The sequence below is a fragment of the Peromyscus californicus genome, unplaced genomic scaffold (assembly GCF_007827085.1).
Source record: "Peromyscus californicus insignis strain IS unplaced genomic scaffold, ASM782708v3 Scaffold_21__1_contigs__length_65335640, whole genome shotgun sequence".
Taxonomy (NCBI): Eukaryota; Metazoa; Chordata; class Mammalia; order Rodentia; family Cricetidae; genus Peromyscus; species Peromyscus californicus.
The window spans coordinates 50,621,111-50,636,729 of record NW_026294514.1 but is presented as its reverse complement, the minus strand read 5'-3'; the positions used below and the strand labels follow the sequence as shown (position 1 = coordinate 50,636,729).

Here is a 15,619-nt window from a genome sequence, read left to right as displayed (position 1 = left end):
ATGACTTCCAATGAATATACAGGTCATCTATTTAATAAGTTTAATAAATGCAAAACATAGTAGGAAAATGTAGCCATTTTAGGTGTATATGAAAGTCCTTTCTGAGATCAACATAGAGAAAGGGCATTATTAAATATTCCAGTTATCCCCTAACTTTTAAAATTCATAGTTATGGCCTATAGCTATTCTCTTTTCCTCATGTTTACCTCTCAGTTCTCTCAGTCTCATCACAACTTCATCTGTACTTTGAACATACCCTTTTCCATTCTCAAGACTGTCATTCCTAAAACTCTAGCAGGACACAGAGCTCAAAGCTTTGGTTTTCAGAGAATAGAAAGAACACCAAGAAAGTTGAAGAGGCTTCAGTGGCTAAAGAAGAAGTTGGATACAGCCGTGTAAGGAACATCCCATCAAACGTGAGATTCTAGGGCTAGAAACTAGAGTGTTCGCGGCAATGGAGGTAACACTTGACAGGAGACAAAAGCTAGTGGAAAAGTTGAGAGTCCGCTCGTCTATAGAATGGACACCAAGAAGTAACACAGGCGGTAAAAACTGGAGAAACAATGCCATAAAGATACTGAAGAAACCTTGGAGCGAGGGGAAGGCACTGAGCAAGTCTGGGTTTTACTGGGTGTCTTCCCATGTCAGTCAGTGGTCTCTAGGGTTGTCACATGTCTCAACAGACATGCCGTCTGTCATCGGGAGCCTCATGTAATAGCATATTTGGACAACATGCATGATGACTAGCTCACCTGTTCAGGCTCTAAGTAATGGATGTAGCATGATCCCTTGCAAAAACACCCAGTCTTGCAAAATGCAACAAAAAATACTGAGTGATAGACTTTGTCATGTTTGACCCTGACAAAAAAAAATGTCTTTTATTTGGCCAAGTTAAACAAGAAGTGAAATATGTTACTTGCTAAGAATATACAATTTTAATTTTAAGTTTTATGAACCCCAAAGGAAGGTTCCATCTGTTTGCCGTGAGGCGTTTAAATTGATGATTGTGATTGCTAAGCTATTGTACAGTTCCTTTTCTGTTCCTCTTTTTTTTTCCATTGGTCACATTCTTGCATAGCTTGGTCCATTCAGAAAAAGTGCTCAGACCTATTCCTTTGATATCTATTCCTTTGTGTGTACTCTAAAATTCTGTAATTATGTTAATGTAGATAAATATTAAGCATGATAAGCTAAACGCTATTCAGAAATCAGCCATCCAAAATGCCTTTAGAAATTTAGAAGACAGTTACTACATAAAAGATGCATAATATGATTTTGACTTGCATATGTATAAGTGGGTAGTGACTGTCACGTATCCCACAGCCATTGTCCCCCCCCTCCCCATACTACACCTTAGCTCCGTAAACTCTTGTTTTACAACTGCAACTTTGTAACACTTAACCAACATTTCTTCATTTTCCTAGTTACCCAGTCTTGGTATCCCCTGTTCTGCTTTCTGTTTATATGAGTTGGAGTTCTTAGAGTCTTCATATAATTGAGATAATATAGACTTAGTTTATATTATTCAGCATGTGTGCTCCAGGTTCATTTATGTTCTTGCAAGTGGTAGAATTTCTTTCTTTTTCCAAGGACAAACGTTATTACATTGTTTGTGTTTAAATATACATGCATACATGCCCCTGTGTGTATGTGCCTGTGGGTCCATATATGTGCATGCATGTGTCCATCATCTCTCGATGGAGGATTTAGGTTCTTTCTATTTCTTAGCCATTGCTAATAGTGCTGCAGTGAGTATGGAGTTGAACTTACTTTCTCTGTACTTGGATTTCAGTTACTTTGTACATATGGTATACCTGTTATTTTCCTTCAAAAGTAAAGGGGGGAAAGCTAGCTAAGAATACTTACTATTCAGTGAACAGTACTCCTAACTACCTCAAAGGGCTTGGAATTCAGGGTTCAAAAGAAATGGTCCTGGAAATTGTGAAGGTATTGTCCTGCTAAAATTACTTCTCATTTACTTATAGCTGTCTGAAGCTCCTTAGATTTCTACCTTTTATTTATATTGTTTTCCACTTCCTGTGAATCCAGGAATCCTCTTTCTCTCATGTTTTCTGAGCTCCCACTGTAGCTTGGTTCATCATCACCAAGCATTCGGAGTCCCATTCAACTAAAAATTTATGTTCTTCAATACCAGAAAAATAGAAATATTTCTTCAAAAAATATTTTTTGATTTTTCATGACAGAGGTTCTCTGTGTAATAGCCCTGGCTGTCCTGGAACTTGCTTTGTAGACTAGGCTCTCCTCAAACTTACAGAGATCTCCCTGCCTCTGCCTCCTGAGTGCTGGGATTAAAGTAAAGGGGTGCACCACTACACCTAGGTTCAATTTTTTTCCTCTCTAGAACTTCTATTATTTGAATATGAATTATAGAGTTGCCTACTCTTCCTATAACCCCACTCCACACACATATCCTTCCACCATCAATTTAAAAATTTTTATTACTTGGTGAGGTCTACTTTGTTTAAATTGATTTCATGCATATAATTTTATTTTTCTTCCTAAGACCTACTAGACATATCTATTAGACACCAAGATGCTGGGTGGAAACTCTAAACATAGGCATGAGGTTATATTCCATGTACCTTACTCTGGATGGGCTTGGGAGGATGGTTCCCTCTGGAAACTTCTGGTATGGATGTCTGTAAGTCTTTCATTGTTCAATGTACAGACTCCCAAGACAAGGCTCATGAGTGGAAATCTGGCCTCTGGTGTCTGGGATTCAGAGCTAGGTGAGCCCAGGCTGGGAGTGGGATGTTAATATCATGTTCCTGTTTTCGTGTGTTCAAAGTCCACAGATTCTCATTTCCCTCCTTGTTAGAATTTCTAAACTGCAGAAAGGGGGGAGTTCAGGGTTAAAAAGGGGGTTCTAGCTGCTTCTTGTTCAGGTTTTCAGTGAATCTTCATTTCTTACATTCTATATTTTCCTCTTTATAGTTGCAACAAACTAGGATTTCAATCCCAGCTGTTTTGTGGGTTCTGAATGTCTGCTTCTTTCCTGTAGAGGTACTCTTCCCCTTTGAAACTGGTATTTTCTTACTGTTTATGTTCATTTTTGTTATTTATTTTTAGAAATTAAGGTAACATTTATTTCTTATGTTTAATAAAATGGAAAATAAAACCCTATAAAGTTGCACAAATACAGAGAAATCTCTATCTTAGTTTGGTTATATAGTATCCACTTAACCTCAAACATTATCTATCTATCTATCTATCTATCTATCTATCTATCTATCTATCTATCTATCATCTATCTGTCTATCTAATCTATATTTACTTTAAAATGTTACTCAGATGTTGAGTCTCAATTTATTTAATTACTTTCATGGAAGCTAAGAATGGATTGATGGTGACTAGACACAAGAAATAGAGAGACCAGGGAGGTTGACCAATGGGGTCTAAACTACAGTTAGGTAGGAGCAAATAGTTCCAGAGTTCATTTGAACAGTAGAGCACAATTAATGTACTGTAAATTAAAGAATTAAAATAATTTTGAAGAGAAAACTGTTGAAAGAGATACATATTTTACCTGCTTTGAATATCATACCAATGCATACATGCAGGAAATATTATATGGTACTCCATTAATATGTATGGTTTTATAGATGAGGTAAATATTCATTTAGAAAAAGGTGCCCGTATAGATGGCACCATTGCTCAAGATGGTGATTCTGGGTAGTAGAAAATAAATCAAACAAATGCATGACCTGGTGAGTGAGCCAGCAAGTAGCATTCTTCCATGGTTTATGTATTCAGGTTCCTGCCTAGAATTTTCTCACTGATGGATTTTTATATGGAAGTATAAGCTAAGTAATCCTTTTCTTCCTATGACTCCCCAAAAGGAAAAGAGGCAGCCCAGGTTTGTTTCAATACACCTCTTAGAAAGCTATGAAATATGGTTGATTAATTTAATATAGACAAGCATGCTTGTTTCCAATAACTGGCCTGAAAGTTTCCCATAACTCATGGAGTAAATAGGTTTGATCAGCATCTGGCATACAATTGTCCACAGTATATATTTTACAAATTGTATAAAAGCACATTATTTCTGAAATGAGACTTTAGTTAAAGTGTGTCAATAAGAGCTTACTCTCTGTATTTACCTGAAAAAATCCATGTGAGTAATGTTTTTCATTTTCCTTCTTATCTTATGGTACTAAGAAGATTTCTCATCACTGTGACTTTTCTTAATTTTATAAGTTATGACACATGCAAATTAGAATTTTACTGGGTAATTAAAAGGGGAAGAAAAATTAATAAATACCCATAAAGTATCAAATTATTTAAATAGGAAGTGTTCATCTTAAATGAATATAGGATTTTATAAGATAACACCTAAAATTATCATCTGTATGATACACTGGAAAGAGATGTGAACAATGAAAATAGATATTGCTAGTTTTTTTCTGTTATGAATATCTTACTAAGGTGTATGTGTGCATTTGTGTGTGTGTGTGTGTGTGTGTGTGTGTGTGTGTGTGTGTGTGAATTAGTGATACTTGGGAGATGGAAGCCAATTCAAAGATATAAAAGAACATATGATTAAAAGAGCTGAAAACTCCTTAAACTCCACAATTAATTTGTGCATTTTAAGATTCAAGACCAAAATAGCAACCAAAAGAACAACCATTAACTGAGCTTGATTCTCTGTGGCATTATCCTTAGTTTTCTTGGTTAAAAAGAACTTAATACTTCTCTTGTTGATACAAATGGATTAATATGAGTGAGAAACTTTTGTTGTTGCTTTTTGCTTTGCTAAGGATAACTCCATGGAGAAAACAATTTGATCTCTCTTTTCAGAAACTTTTATCAATTTTTCCATTCAGTAATGCATCTGCACACACAGGTGTATTGGGTCACTTTGTGATGGACACAGATCAAGTGTTAATCTATTTTATGGAGGAAGAAAAGAGAAGGCAAAAGGTTGGGCTCAGGAAACTTGAAATCTCGCTGCAGTTTGCATGTGAAGGAGGAGACAGCCTGAGATGCTTCTGTGTATCCCGTGACAGCACGGCACAACTCTGAGCAATGATCAAGATGCTGCACCTGATAATACCAGGAGTCATTAACATCAGTTTTCCTGAGTGTCTGCCATATGCTCCGCTTCGCTTTGCTTTCTACGTTTCTCTCGAGTCATGACTGTATTTTCTGACTTGATCCTCATAGTAAATTTGTAGGATGCATATTATCATTTCCCCCATTTTCTAAATGATACACTGGAAGAACAGAGTGAATTCACAGATAGTAGTTAACACAATAGTTAAAACAGGCAATGGTAGGGTATGCACAGACACGGCTATTTTTATGATCATTGAAGAATTTCATGTTCTGTGGCGAATCATCAAGAAGACATTAAACTGTGCTCAGGATTCTTTGGTTCAGAAGACAGTGTGCTTGCTAAGAATCATTCATTTTTTTTTATACCTCAATGCAAGTGCACATGACAGTCAACTCAACAAGGCCTAGCAACAGATTTCTCAAGGTTAAGTTGAAATGATTTGTGTGTGTTTACTGTGGGCTGTAGTCATATCAGCAGAAGCAGGAGATGGCACTTGTAATACCAGAGAGAAAGGCTGCTGCCCAAAAAGTGCCATGGGAGCCTGTGATTAGAAGTTATTTGGAGCTAGCAAAGATTTTCAAATTGTTCAAAGGTAAAAATTTCCTAAAAGGATAACAAATGTATTCATGTAGATGAAGTAGAATAAAAATCAACACCAGAAAGTTTATGAGTCAGCCGATGTAGACCCTATCTCAGAGAACAGAGAAGGCAAAAACAACTTTTCTCCCCTGACTGTGGCTGTCATAGACGTATTAGTTACCTTTGTTGCTGTGGTAGAATGCATGGATGAGTCTACTTCTTTGGGTGGACTGTGAGAGGGAGAGGGAGAGGGAGAGGGAGAGGGAGAGGGAGAGGGAGAGGGAGAGGGGGAGGGAGAGGGGGAGGGGGGAGAGAGAGAGAGAGAGAGAGAGAGAGAGAGAGAGAGAGAGAGAGAGAGAGAGAGAGAGAGAGAGAGAGAAATTGGAAATGCAGCAGGGCTATGTATTTTCAAAGCCCTCCCCCAGTGATACACTTCCTAGAGCAAGGGCATAAGGATCTACATCCTACAGGTTACCCAGCTGTGAAACTTATGAGCTACATAAAAACTGGCAAGATGAACTCAGTGATTGAATAGTGGCATAAATGTTATAGGAGTAACCAAACTCCTTCTGATTGGATTTACAACCTGCTCCACAAAATGAAACTTGATACCATTAATTAGGTCAAATACTTGTGGCAGGTAATGTCATAGGCCCTAAGGGAATATGTAATATTGTTTTCTGATAAATGGAAATAGTAATAAACTGGCTCCTAAGATCTTATTTTTATGCCTATAGAAAATCACATCTGCCAACCCTCATCAGAGAATTTTCTTTTTTGGGGAGGGAGGAGGTTTATTTCATCTTACAGCTTGTAATATTTTTCTTTTTTATGATTAAGAATTTTTCTATTCATTTTACATACCAACCACAATTCCCCCTTTCCTCCCTCCTCCCACCCCCCAGCCTTACCTCCCAACCCACCCCCATTCCCACCTCCTCCAAGGCAAGGCCTCCCATGGGGAGTCAGCAGAGCCCGGTATATTCAGTTGAGGCAGGTCCAAGCTGGGGGATGAGAAGATGAGAGAATTTTCTTTTTGGAGTAGTTGGCAATTATTACAGAGACCTACAGTGGTCGAAGTGCAGAGAATAAGAGATGGTAGAGTGCCCAGCACTAAATGAGGCAGCTGTATTACATCCCACAAGACTGAGGGATCACTTCAGAGAATGGGGTAGAAAGATTCTATGAGCAAGAGACAATGGATGTCCATGCTGAATCAGTATTTGCTGGTTATGATAGTGCTCTTGTTCACGCGAACTCACAGCAGCTGTGACTGCAGGAACAAGACCTGCACAAGATCATCCCAGCCAAAAAAAGACACCAGCACAGATAAAGAAGGTGAGTCCCACCCTTAGCTGCTAAACAGGGGAACAGTCAGCTTCTTCAGGTATGTGGTCCCTGAGAGGATACCCATGCTCCAACAGATGGTCCTGCTGTAATGCACATATGGGTAGCACTATATTCACTCAGTGGATCGGGAAGAAGAAAGGTCACATGAAGTTGGGAGGGAAGATGTTGTGGGAGATTAGATGGGGGAGGAATTGCAGTGTAGTAAAAGGGTGTGAGTTTGATTAAAATGTACTATATGCATCCATAAAATTCTCAAACAGATAAGATTTTTATTGTCTTATGTAAAATTGGACTAGAAAATATCATATTGTGTAGACTGGACATTTATAAAGAAGTAATAAAAATTACACTTTTACTATAGACACATATGTTTATGTACTGCTATAGATATATAGTACACCTATATATTGCTATATACATATATACACACACATATATATGTATATGTATATGTATATATATGTATATAGTGTCATAGTTATTAATATCATTCAATCTGTGCTCCCCTTAGTTTTGTACTCATGTTTATTATCACAAAATTTTCTCATTTTCCTCAGATTCTACTTCTTCCTCCTGAAACTTGGCAGGAGAAGACTAATTCAGAACCTGATGACAGCCCGTGTACTTCGCCTTGGGAACTGCCCTTCTCTCTTCATCCATATTGTCCAGATGACGTGACCCCAACTCTAGCCTAGGATGTGGGGGAAAGCTCATAGCGATGCTTCACCTCTGGCTGCAGTTCCAGAAACTGGTACAGAAAGACAACAGATGCAGAAGTTGACTGCATATGGAACTTTGGTAGGAACTGTTACGCAGATCTTTTTGCTTAATTTCAGAGGACTGCTTTCTCTTAGAAGGAGGCGATGTTGGAAGTCCTAAAGCCTGAAACATTGAGGTGTCCTGTTTAAAAGATAGCTATAGCAAACAAAACTGTGTCAAAGGGCAGGAAACGATGACGCACCAAATATTTGCCTTGAGCCTCTGTTTCTAACCATGTCTGAAGCTACCCATTCCTTTGCTCAGTTTAATCAAGAAAAGTAAAATGTTTCTTTAAAAAGTATTGGCACAAGGGAATTTAATCTACTTTTTAGTCGATTACAAGTTTTATAAAGTCTAAATAGCTGGATATTGAGGTACATGCTTGTAATCCCAGAACCTGGGAGGCTGAGGATGGAGAGTATGAAAAATAGGAGGACAACCTGGACTTAAATCAAGACTTGGCCTCAAAACCTAAGCCCAAAATAAGCAACCAAGCAAAGTAAATAAAACAATAAACAATCAAATACAATAACAACAACATACTAAAATGTGGATATATATTCAGACTCCCTTAATTTCTGTCTGTCTCTATGTATGTATGTCTTGCTCTCTCTGTCTCTGTCTCTCTCTCTCCTTCTTGTCTCACTCTCCTCCATGTTTCTCTTTCCAAGTAGGTTTCTGTGTTTGATGTACTATTTGACTTGTAGCTCCTTCTTTCTTACCTGCGGTGGCCTTTACCTACTTTTTCATGGGGGATATATATCAAAGATTCCTTATACATTCCCGAAGGAATGCATGGAATACTACTTTCCTGAAGGAAAGTATAGAATAGTACATGCATTATGAATTTTTTTTTTTTTTTTTTTTTTTTTTTAAAGCACCTAGACCAGTTTATTTTACTCTTCAGCATTCAAAGAAATGTGATCTGCAAAAAACCTGGATTACAAAGGCCTTTCTTTTACTTCTTTACAAACTACTGTTACTAATGAAAATTTACATGCCTCAACTTTTTATCCCTCCCCCCCACTTCACAAAAAAACCTCCACTTTTAACACAGGGTGATTGGTGAACCAGCTTTACAAATACACAAACATTAATAACCAACACTTTTGCAGGAAAAGACAGGAAAACATCTAAGAGAAAAGAATCAGTCATCTTCCATTGAATATCTTGGTTGATGACAAGTTGTTTAATTCACCTATCAGGTCATCACTGAAAATTGAGAACATTTCCTTTCTGGGACACCTAAAGGCTTTGATGATCCTCTCTGATTCCTGGCTATTGCTCAAGTATCAGTTTATAATCTCAGTATTTTATAGAAAGGAACTTGGCTTAAAAAAAAAAAAAAAAAAAGCTGCACAACAACACAGACTCGAAGTTTGGAAAAGCCAGCTTGGAGCACCCAAGCTCCAAACTGCCTATAAATCTTGGAATACACTTAATCCACTTTTTACCTAGTAAAGTTAGAAGGTAGTAAGAAATGATGTATGTGTGCAAAAATTCCTGTCCACATGGTGGGCATCCCACAGAAAACAAGTGATTTAAGGTTAAGCAGGAATATCTGGAAAACATACAACTTGGCACAGCAAGTGCTTAGTAATATTGACAGCCTTTAATATACATGGAAACCACAGTAGACAGACTAAAACAATTTACTCTAAGCTACCCAAACCACAGGGGCCCTTTCTATTTTACCACACTTAAAACTTAAGAGCTGTCAAGTACTATTACTGTACTTATAAATGAACAAGGTTATATTCCCGCAAATGAAACTCTTAAAACTCAAAATAGTACAATTAACAAAACAAAATCCTCACGAGAACACACAATTTCTCTCCCTTAAGCTCAATTTGAAAGGAAATGGAGAGGGGGAATAGAGAACAAAACACCCATGAACTGCACAGATAATTGTTAAATACACAGAAACTCTATCTTTAAAACCAATCCAATGCTAATGATTTTGTAATGGTATAAAATACATTTAGTCATTTATAATCTTGAAATAAACGCTAAATTCAGTTTTTATCAGTTTTTATTGTGTCCTTGAAAATAAAACTATAAAAGCATTTCCAACTTGATTCAAAATAAAAACAGCAACAAAAATGAAGCCAAAATTTAAAATTCTCACCTGGTACCTGCTGCCTTTTTAAGTTTGGGCAGGCTGAAAAAAGTTTGTTTTTAACATAGATAAAATAACCTTCATTTTTACCTCCCTTCATTTATGTGTAATCCTACTACATTTTATAAATTGTTATAAAGGCTTTACACTGTTTCCAGATTTCAGAATTTGACATTGTTTTAAATATGTGGCAAAAATACAACAAAAATTCAACTGTGATGGAATCAATGTTATGATAAACAAGTTAATATCCTAACAAGGAACCAAGGAATCTAAAACATTTTGCGACACTATAAAGTTATTAACTATACACAGAATATGTCCCCTATAAAATGTACAAGTAGATCACTAAAAAGTCTAACCTGGTAAACATTTTTTTTTCCAATACAGAATATACTAAGTCCATTGGGGTAACAGCTGTCTGCCTCAAAATAATCTAATTATAGCACCCAGGGTCTGTTTTAATGCAAAGTTAAATGCTTGTTATTTGGGGGATTATCTATTTGTTTGACTGAGCCAGAAGTTAACAATTTAGTATTAGTCTAGTATATTAATCACTGCACAATAAATCTGCTTATCACAGGTTTTCTTCATTATTTGTAGTCATGGGATACAAACACTAGATAATTTTAAATGGCAGACAACCATAAAATTACTTATCTCTGATAGTGTATTGTTTTGTAATTACATTAGTATATGAATGGTATGAAATATCGCAATACACCTCAAGCCATACTGTAATGATTCACTAGATTGTGCTCAGTAGGTACTTACTAAGTAAGTAACTATTCTCCAATTATCCAGTATAATGTTTTGCCCACAGTAAAGGTTCATTCAATAAATGTCTGTTGAACATACTGTTTGGTCAAGAGGTGAGGAAGAGATGGGCCCTCATAGTTGGATGTCAAGTATAAGTGGAATTAACCTGGGAAGGAGTGGTTAGATGTAAACTGCACATGGTATACAAGTAAATAAACTCAGATGCCAACAAAACAAACAGTTAAGCAGAAAATACTGGCACTGGAATAAACAAAGGCAAGACCTGCCAACACTGGCATAAGTGGAACTGACTTTTAAGAGATAATCAAGAAAAACTTTATATTGGACCATACCTTTACCATCCAATTTAGTTTGAGACAGACCAAGAGAGGCACTGTTAGAGACTATGGCTGTCTTCCTTGATATTCAGACATCCTAGTTTCCAATAACTTATCATGGATCTGCCACCCATGAGTCAATATACCTGTTCATATTTAGGGATTAGTTTCCACAAGTACAAAGTTGAATTTCCTTTTATTTGTCCTAAAATGCTTACTTTCAAACTTGAAGGGACTTCAATTATTCCATGTAGTTTTCGATAATTCTTTTATCTTTTCAGACCAGAGTCAAAATATTCGTACAGTATTCATACTGCAGCACCTTCCACCCACCCTTTGGTCGCTTGAACTGCCCTTCTTTGGTTCTTTTTTCCGCTTTCAGATCTTTCTTGAAGTGTAGTAAGCAGAACTGTACTGGGTATTCCAGCTGCAGTTTGGTCTATCATTGTCGGAATGGCTTCGGCTACGCCGTGGTCTTCCAGTCGGTCTACTGTTTCTAGGACTGTAAGATCTCCTATAGTTGTAATCAAAAGAGCGACTCCTTGATCTCCTCCTTTCATAACTTCGGCTTCGAGAACGTCTATATCGATCATAATCATCATATCGTGAAGAGCTGTATACATTCCTCCCTTCCTTGGCTTTCATTTGATTTGGTGTCTTGCGATCCCCTTGTGCAAACTGTATTTCAATTTGACGTCCACAAATCCATTTTCTGTCCAAATTATGTAAAGCATCTTCAGCATCACGAACATCCTCAAATTGAACATATGCAAATCCTCTTGGCCGTCGAGTGTAGAAATCAAGTGGAACATAAACATCTACTATTGGACCATAACGACCAAATTCCCGACGTAAATCTTCCGACCTGGTGTCGTCGGCCACGTTCCTGACGAACAGAGACGTGTTGGGGGGTCGCAGGTAGCGGGACATGACGGCGGCGGGAGGCTGGGCCAGCGGCACTAACGGGCTCGGCAAACCGTCCGCGGCTCCGGCGGCGGCTCACATCCACTCACACACTCTCCCAGAGCCAGAGCGCATTATGAATTTTTTCTGTGCACAATCACAATAAGGTTTATAGGTTTATTTGGTTAGTTAACTTTTTAAAGCAATGCAGTGTCATGTGGTACAAATTGGTCTAGCAATCACAATGTAGGGAAAGATGATCTTGATTTCCTCAGCCTCCTCCCTCCACCTTCCAAGTGCTAGGATTATAGACATGTCTCATCATACCTCACACTTTAGTTTACTAAGGAAGCATAGTAAAATATTAGCATTAATGATTAATAGTAAAATGGATCAATTATAATAGTATAGTATAATATATGTTATTTAGAATATATGAATTATTTATTTTTGTAAACTATTTAATATTTTTGGATAGTAGTTGTCTATGTCCCACTGAAACTGTGAAAATAAAACTTACATATTTGAGGATACTACTGGATTCTGTGTTGCTCATGAATCCTACACGGCAGTCCTTTGTTGAATCTAGTCTTTTGCTGATGCCTTCCTGGTGTTTCTTCTTCTGAGGACAAGTGTTAAGACACCATTTGATGATCTCTATATAAAGAGTTTTGTCATCAAGACATATTTGGTTTCTGAAGAATGATGTCCAAGCACTTGGTAAGCATCAAAATGTATTTGCTGAATAAACCCATGCTATGGGATAATGCTCTGTACACTGTAAAGATTTGTCACTTGAATTGGCTTAATAAAGCACTGGTTGGCCAGTAACCAGTCAGGAAGTATAGATGGGGCAACCAGACTAGGAGAATTCTGAGGAGAGGAAGGGTCGAGTAGGGAATCACCAGCCAGATGGAGAGTAAGGAAGATAAGAATGCTGTATTGAGAAAAGGTACCATGTCATGTGACTAAATATAGGTAAAAATTATGGGTTAATTTAAGTGTAAGCACTTGTTAGTAATAAGCCTGAGTTACTGGCCAAGCGTTTATTTATAAGTAATATTAAGCCTCTGAGTCAATTATTTGGGAAGTGGTTGCGGAATTGGGTTGGACAAAAAAATCTCAGTCTACAAACTGATCTTAGCTAACACACCCTATAAACCAGCCCTAGTCCAACGGCATTCTAGAGTTCTGAGAAAAATGAATAATTTCCACCAGTCCTGATTTATGTCATAGAATAGATTAGGCAAGGAGAGGAAGTGAACTGATTAATCTTGCCTTCCAAGCATAGTTAATTTTGATGATGGCTGTTAATCACTTGCTGCTGTTTTGATGGTAATATCAGATATGTCTCGTGCCTTCATGACTTTAGGCCTTCCTACTAATGTTCTAAAAACAAAACAATAGATATCAAATGATGGCAGATATTTCTGTATCTTTCTGTAAAATTCCCTTACCATTTCACTAAGTTTTAAATGTTTATAAAGCTCTGGGAAGGTTATGCACAAGAAAGGTGGCCACACCTTTGACATTGCAGTACTGTTGTCCTCTGTATTTCATTTGGTCCCCCATGTCAGATGGCCCCATGCTCACTGCAGATTCTGCTCTCACAGAGACCTCCAAGAGCCCATGTCCTCTTTATCTTCCTTTCTTCCTCCTGCTGACTGTGTTTACATCCTTGCTTTTTCAGAATTTTCCTCACTTACCTTCACATAATCCCAACAATGTGATGGCTTTGTACCTTCAACCTGGAGTTGTAGCTTAATTTGTTCTTTAATTTGTTCCCAAATCCCTTTGTCCATCCATTTAATTTCTAGGTATAGTTTGATTTTTAATATTAAAATTCCTTCAAATCTTTAATCTCATTCCCTAATCCTCATCTTTGCCATAATCTCACTTCCTTTTAAAAAATGATAGAGGCCATCAAGTTTGTCACAGCAATGTTGATCTTCTTTAACCATAAATCCAAACTTTGTTCTTATCTTTCTTCCTATTTCCTGTCTGTGTGCAGTGGAGATATGCCTTTCCTTCTTTCAGTGGGTGGCTCCAATTAATTTCTGCCTCAAACCCTCAGTTCACTCACCATTTTCACGAGGTAGAGCATTGCTATTCCTTCTATCTCTAGACCTTTCTCCTGTAATTTGCGAATTATTTCACCTCTCCTGTCCCTTTCACTGTTTACAAAATTTTGAGTTTAGAATTGGAAACCATTCTCTCTTCATAATCATATACTCTGATATTAAGCCATTGTTGAGGTAGCTTTAAGGTTTTGAATATCCTGAAATTATCTTTTCAAATCTGTAGATGAGAACTGTTTGTCGCCCTGGTGTCAACATTCTCTGTTTCTTATTTATACCACCCAAATGTTGTGTCTTTGTTGTTGGTGTTGTTTTTGTTTTTTGTTTTGTTTTTTTTTTCGACACAGGGTTTCTCTGTGTATCTTTGCGCCTTTCCTGGAACTCGCTCTGTAGACCAGGCTGGCCTCGAACTCACAGAGATCTGCCTGCCTCTGCCTCCCAAGTGCTGGGATTAAAGGCAGGCACCACCACCACCCAGCTGTTTTTGTTTTTTTATCATCAGACTCTGCTTACAAGTAGGTAATTGTCACATTACATCTTCTTGATGGTATTATACCCTATTATGAGAGTCACAAATGAAATCATTGCTTCAGATTATGCCTGTAATGCTTAAACCAGGAAAATCTCTGAGCTTCACAGCTGGGCATTCAAGGTAGCAACCACAGTTTCACCTACTTTTTTGATTGTTGTTCTACCATATCTTCTTCTCTATACAAACTAATCTCTTCATCTTATTAAAATAGCAATTACAGTTAGATATATTAAAAATATCTTCTTGGCCTTTACATCAGCTAAAATGATTGGGAAAAGTTATTTTGGGAAGCTGCCATGATCTGGTGTTAAAACTCCCAAGCATCTGTGACAAATGCAAAAATAATTAAGCCAGCCCTGCTTATTTTCAAGGTTCTTTTTCCATTATAGTGAAAACCAATGTCATTTACTTACACATAAAATAATCCTGGCAAATTAGTGTGTGCCAGGAAATATATGAAGTGGGCAGGGAAGGATTGAGGTTGGCATTGGTAGCACCAAAAGGGAAAAGAATTTTGTGCATAGAAGGACCTCAAGTTGACCCACACATTCAGTTGTTAAACTCAACTTCAGTTTATAACCCCAAACTTCAACTAATTTGAATAGAAGAAGAATTTACATCAGCTAATTAGAATACTTTTTCTCGGAGGTAGTAAGTAAATGTTTTGCTAGCATTCTTAAAATCATACCAAATTCACCTCCCTAATTTGGGTGGTTACCTCAACATAGAGAAACTTAACTGGGAATATGCCTCCATCAGATTGGCCTTTGTGGTAGCTGATTGGAAATTTAAGTTCAAAGAAATTTTGATGTAGGAGGAAGCAAAACTTCTCTGTAAAACTGTATTGATTAGTCCTTGGAGGAGGTTGCCTATATAAAAAATTATTTTTATTTTCTTTGACTACTTGATTTCCAAATTATCTGGCAAATTATTGCACCGAATGACACAATACTTGTTCACTACAATGCTTTCTTCAAGTATTTATCTTTTGTTGCTTATTTTAACTTAGAACCTACAATTCCCACAGTGAGTACTGAGTTTCTTTTTGGTCAAGTGAAGTCCCTTACTCTAGGCCAGTGATTCTCAAACTTCCTAATGCTGTGATCCTTTAATACCATTCCCCAT

The 15,619-nt window shown here is 37.3% G+C and overlaps 1 protein-coding gene across 1 annotated transcript; it reads right to left on the bottom strand.

Moving 5' to 3' along the window:
- Positions 1-9,355: 9,355 nt before the first annotated feature.
- Positions 9,356-12,011, bottom strand: LOC128117373 (serine/arginine-rich splicing factor 10-like). Its single transcript, XM_052749275.1, has one exon. It carries the CDS (start codon positions 11,909-11,911, stop codon positions 11,360-11,362), a length of 552 nt encoding a protein of 183 aa, XP_052605235.1. The 5' UTR covers positions 11,912-12,011; the 3' UTR covers positions 9,356-11,359.
- Between the last annotated feature and the right edge of the window lie 3,608 nt (positions 12,012-15,619).